This window comes from Penaeus vannamei, chromosome 18 (genome assembly GCF_042767895.1).
Source record: "Penaeus vannamei isolate JL-2024 chromosome 18, ASM4276789v1, whole genome shotgun sequence".
NCBI classification, from domain to species: Eukaryota; Metazoa; Arthropoda; class Malacostraca; order Decapoda; family Penaeidae; genus Penaeus; species Penaeus vannamei.
In genome coordinates, this window is record NC_091566.1 from 22,231,346 (window position 1) to 22,237,491 (window position 6,146).

General features: G+C 36.9%; 1 protein-coding gene across 2 annotated transcripts in view; it reads left to right on the forward strand.

Moving 5' to 3' along the window:
• Window positions 1–5,070, forward strand: part of Usp30 (ubiquitin specific protease 30) — a 15,690-nt gene extending 10,620 nt beyond the window's left edge. The window contains exons 5-8 of one of the 2 annotated variants that reach the window (XM_070133013.1): window positions 179–319; window positions 833–993; window positions 2,491–2,628; window positions 4,334–5,070. In XM_070133013.1, the coding sequence (XP_069989114.1) occupies window positions 179–319; window positions 833–993; window positions 2,491–2,628; window positions 4,334–4,433 (540 nt within the window). In that variant the 3' untranslated portion in view covers window positions 4,434–5,070. The remainder of the gene's footprint in view (window positions 1–178; window positions 320–832; window positions 994–2,490; window positions 2,629–4,333) is intronic. The other variant, XM_070133015.1, reaches the window with a different exon arrangement.
• The last annotated feature ends 1,076 nt before the right edge of the window (window positions 5,071–6,146 follow it).

Sequence of the window (6,146 nt, forward strand, 5' to 3'; positions counted from 1 at the left end):
TTGGCAAGTAAAGAATTGCAGAACGTGAAAATAGAAGCATTGTCTGCTGCATTTAGTGATAGAAATTTGTTCTCAAAGTGGCTTTTATTCTGCAAATTATTACATATGTATGTATGTGTGCATGCCTATATATGTACCTGTATATAGACCATTCAAACATCTCTTTGAATAATTTCAGCTCCCAGAATGTTTGTGCTTTCATGTAAAACGCACAATATGGTTAGAAAATGGAACAGCCATCAAACGACGGGACCACGTCATTTTTCCAGAGTTCCTGACCATGGACCCATACACCTACACTACCTCTATTACAACACAGGTAAATAGTGTTCTAAATTGGGCTGAGTAGCATTAGCCTTAGCTTAACTTATAAAGTGCTTTGATGATAATTTCATCCTTCTACTTGGAAATTGTACTCTATTTCTCAACATAGATAGATTTCTTGTATAATACAAAGAGCACCATGATGGTAGATATTTTTACATATCACCAGTTTTTATTTTAATATTGTTGGTGTTATTATTATTATTATATGTATTATTATTATTCAGCTAGACTATAGATATGTTGTGTATATTAGCATCAATATGTCTATATAGATATTAGTTGTTGAATGCATTTAAGCCTAAAGTATTATTATATACACTCTCATAAAAGTTGTCCATGGGAATTCTTCATGGAGCAAGAAAGGCTGAAAGTATCTTAGTCTATACATGAAATATTTTTCCCATAAAATCTATAGAACATATAAGATTAGGGCAGAGCTATGCTTATTGTGGATAGTAAATACTAGGAAAGGGAAGCAGGATTAATTATTCCTTTCACTTAATAGGGACAACGTGACAGTTTGCGAGATAGCTCAGATCACAGTCATCCCACTTCTGAAAGAAATGGTGGAGCAAACCTGTCCACAGATTGGTCTGCAAATAGTTATGATCACCAATCACTTTCCATCTTGAGTAAACATGCAACCTCCAGTCAGCTAGAACCCAGGTTGGTTTGGATTTTGTTTTCTTTATTTTATACAGTTTTCTCTTTGCAATGATAAGTACAAATAACTCGTAACATTTGTGATGCTGATATGTGGTGGTTGTTTCTTTGCATGAACTCTAGCAGATTCTAAGAACAGGTATGGTACCAGAAGAAAAAATAATAAGCCATATAACAAATCACCTATGTTTACCTTTTAAAGGCAGAATTTGTGTAGATCACTTTTTAAACACGATATATAATCAGAATATGAAGTATGAAGTATGGAGGTGCAAACTTACCTTTATCAAAATTTGAATAATATTCATGAATGAACAAATTGAAAGGGGTTAATATTATTTACACCTTTTACCACTCATCCAGCAGTGGAGCTTCCTGTGTGCGGTGGAACTGTTTTTTATTTATTTATTTATTATCTGTCCTTAATACTTTTTGCTAGTTATCTAGATTTTTCTCCAAATACTGCTGGGCAAACTGGAGGTTTGTTCAATCTCTCTGTGTTGACATTCTGTGATGTATCATATCTCCAAATAGTCATTTTCATCACCGTGCTGCCTTTTACTAGGAGATATGGGTCTTGTTGAATTTTAGCTGCATTGGTCAAGGGGCATCCTGACCAATGGTGGTCTTTTACAAAATGCGGGGAAGAGGACAGTTGTTCAGTCTTTCAGAATAGTGATAGCGAAAACTTCAATCAAATTTAAGAACATGATTGAGAATAATCAAAATGAGTTATAGATGCTGTTTGGTAACTCATTATTAACCCTGTGGATCCAGGTGCATCATGGAAATCATGGTGCTGAAAACCTGGGCAATGGGTTATGTAAGTGGCCAACTTCCCGGGCGTGTGGCACGTAGGCCAGGCACGCACGAACGCCCATGAGCAGTAACAAGATTCTGTGCCTCCCCCTTGCAAAGTTATTTTGTGTAAACATTTTTAGCTTTATTACCATTTTCCAATGACCATATTTGTCTTTTGATTTGCTTTATCCAGATGGTTATTACTTATTTTCCTTGCATAGACTCTATATCATCTCTTTATGTGGTAAATAAAATATGGAACATTTGGTTATTTGTGTCATATATCTCATTTTTTCAGCTAGGAATACAGTGCGCAGCATGGAAATGACGTCCTCCCTGAAAGGTTATATCTGATATACAAACTTAACCCATTAACACTGGTATATTTTACAGTGTCACAATGGCGGGACACCCGGCAGTGTTTATTGTTACAATTTGAAGTTTCGTTTATTTACTTATTGTGAATGGAAACATGAAATTATGATTGTGAAAATTCCATAAAACTAATTAATAGCGTTTCTAAACACCATTGAATGTAGCATATCAGGATTAGCAGTCTGAATGCAAATTATGTAATATTTAGATAGGTACATATTCATCTAGTACAACTGGATTCCTTGAGGCCAGGAAAGTTATTTTCTGTTTTGTGTAACTATTATTATGGGCGTAGCAACAATCTTGCGTCTTTTCTTCCCTCAGCTCATTTGTGCACGTGTCAAGGGTGCGATGTGAACAGCTGTACAGACTGAAGGCAGTTATTGTCCATGTTGGAGATGTCTTCTGTGGACATTTTGTGACATACCGTCGAGGAGCGATAGGTTCACGCACCAGAAACAGGTTGATAACTATTAGAGTACATTGTTATTTTCTTATTATGATTATTGATTGGTATTATTGTTCTTATTATCAAAGTGGATTAATAAACCCCCTGATTTAAGGAAAGTTAAATAGCCTTCCATTTGGCTATGTATTCACATGTAAAAAAATATAAATGAGAATGAACCCATTGGATCTGGGTACCTCACAGCTTGCATGCGGACCAAAATCTGGGCAAGAAGCTTTGCTAACCTGTTGGATCTGTTTTTATCACAGAAATCACAGAGCTGAAAATACGGGCAATGGATTGTGTAAGTGGCCAATATCCTGGGTGTGTGGCAGATAGGCCAGGCTCGCGTGAACACTCACAAGCTGTTACAAGACTGTGCCTCCCCTTTGCAAATTTATTTTACGTAAATTTTAAAAGATGTTTTGCAATTTTCCAATGTACATATTTGTCTTTTGATTTGCTTTAGTCAGATGGTAATAGCTTATTTTCCTTGCACAGACTCCATATCATTTTGTTATGTAGTAAATAAAAAAAATGTAAGATTTGGCTGTACAACCTGCGCCACCAGTCACAGTGACCAGGAATACGATGTTGAGAATGGAAATGGTATCCTCCATGGAGCCGGCGCTCTTCCAGTCACGGCTTAGGTACATTACATTCCACATTTGTTTATCGATAGGAATTATGCAAAAGTTCCCTTCTAAGTGCCAAATGAGTAATCACACTCCAAGAGGTTTGTACACTCGTGACGTATCTTTTCCATCACCCAGGCCTTCGCTCATGACAACACGTTCATGTCACCCAGTCAGCGGCTATTTTGTCTGATAATAGCATGTTCATGCCACATTGTCCTAGACCCAGATTTTTCCATGATGAGACTGGCACATCACCCGGATCTTATCCCAGGGGTTAAGTGGTGACCCTCCCAGATGTGTGGCTACAAGGCCTGGCCCACATGAATTCTTATGTACATTATGAAGACACCTTGCCTCCTCTTTGCAGTGCCCTATATTATCTTTCCAGGTGTTTTGTACACTGTTTGATAACAGTAACAATAAGTAATTTTATGTATTATTCAGTTTTTTTGTATTACACTTGTACTGCCAGTAATGACAGATAGGAATAGGTTACCTTTGTGGACTGACAGAAATCCTTGTAAATAAGCCCCCTTTCTGAAGGCTTACCAAATTAATTCCCCTCGAAGTGCTTTATACACTCATGATGAGATTTCCCTGTTATCTGCCACTCGGCCAATTTCTTTTAATGACAAGGCGTCTTCATCACCTGGATCCACTAGGTTAATAACTGCACAGTGTAGGATATGTGATTTGAGGTATTGCATTTAAATCTTAGAATTATATATATGCATCAGCAAAATTATTACAAAACATAAGATTAGTGCAAGTCACCTGGCATCTGTGACTAGTTCATTATCCATGCAATTGACTTTGCAATGGCTTTAGATAGTTTAAAGTTGTTTGATCTTATTTTCAACTTTGTATTCAACACTGTTGCAATTTATATAGCTTCCATAATTTTCCTTTTCCGATTACATAAATCTTTCATGAATCACTTTTATTCACTTCATCTGGTAGCTGTTTAGTTTTGTCTGTATGCACCACATTTGTCATAATGAGCTTTGCCTATACATTTGCATACTTATCCCACTCAATCACCATACTGTCTCTAATAACTGGTTGCTTGATATCCCTACAGATGGTTCTACGCTTCAGATCTCTTAGTGAGGGAAGCAAGTTTGGAAGAAGTGAAGAAGGCTCACATCTACATGATCCTCTATGAGAAAGTAACACAGTAATTACTGATGCACCCAGAAAAGCATTATGGTAGATAAAAAAGTTGGAAGAGAAAAAAGAAGACATTTTACCATCTTTGCTTTGTCTGAAGAAAATGCAGTGATGTGATATGTTACAGGCTGTTAAAGGTCAAACTCTTACAAGTTCTTCCAGTTTTTTGCTTGGGATGTTTTAACAAATGTGTATTTTAGCTTTATTTATATATTACTAGATCAATAAGATTGGCAATTATCAAGACGTATATTTAATTTTATACTTGCATAGCAAAACATCTTTTATATTATTGTAATGAAGATATAAAATATTTTAGTAATGATATTGCATACTAAACAAGAAAATGCTGGTAGATTTAAGAAATTTATAAAAATCACTGCATTGGCAGTGTACAAGTAGTATATCTGATATGCCATAATTTTCCCTTTTGGCCTCCAAAGCTTCAAGCTTTTTTATGATAAGCTCATATGCGAGTTCAGCAATATCAAAGAATCACAAGAGAAACTAGATTTGATATCAACACTGAGTGTATCATAAAGTATTAATCAAAATAGCCATCAATAACAATTGCAGCAAGGACCACTGTATGTTCATATTGTTTAGGTCTGTATTGATATGCTGATATAAAGGACTATACAGATAAAATTGTTTCTTTTTCACCCGTTTTCCACTTTCCAATGTCATCAAAGGTCATTAGCAGTGTATACCTGGGGGCTTTGCCCCAAGCTTCACCCTATCGCTATAAAGATGTTTTTTGGTTCATAAGACGATATTTGTAGATACAGGAATGGTTAATGGTCAAAACTTGTGTGGCAAAAAGGTCGAGTTACCAATTAAGACAAAATATCAAATTTCAAAGGTTCTAGAGCTCTGTAGGTTAGTATGGTAGTGAAAAGGGTAAAGAGGGAAGAGCAAACTGGGTATGAATGTTGTTCAGGACTGACACAAAGCTAGCCTTTCACCCTTTCACAGCACAGCTCTCACTTTAGGATACAGACTGAAGAGAAGGAAAGACCATAAGAAGTTAGAGGTGGGGGGCCAAGGTCAAAAGTCGGGGTGATCCTCTACACTGGGCCTCAGTCCGTCTCCCAAGCCCCTCCATGGCAATGAACAAGGGATTGGGGGGTATTTCATTTTAATGGTTTATAGCAAACTTTTAGTGGAGTGGATTCACTCGGAAATGCCAAGTGTGTTGGTGCACATTCTAGGCAGGCTTGACTATCATTGCTAACCAAATTATTCCTGTTCAGAGAATGCTGTAAGCCCTCATTATGATTTAGTTTCATTTGGGTTCATGTTTGTTATTCTTTTGCTCCTCTCTCCCTCTTCTGAACAACTGCCTACTGATTGTGGATATGGCTTAAAGGCCTTTCCACATGAAATTGATATGCAAGACGGGCACTGGGCACTGGGGACTGGATGCAATCCCTCACTTTTAAGCTTTTAAGTTACCAGATCAACCAGTAGTGGGCACTTGCAAATGCTTGCGAGTTAGACCAGACAGCAGTGTGGTCAGACTGGCTGCCTGATAAATATATGGCAGTAGCACAAGTATATACAACAGGCTTAGCCCACAGAGGGGCCACTATACAACTTGCCAGTTTTGAGATTTAGTTATATGTAGATTTGAAATTAAGGCATTTACAATACCATTGAATTATAATTTTTGCATCCATTATTTATCTTTGTATGGTCTATCCTCTGAAAACTAGTAGCATGTC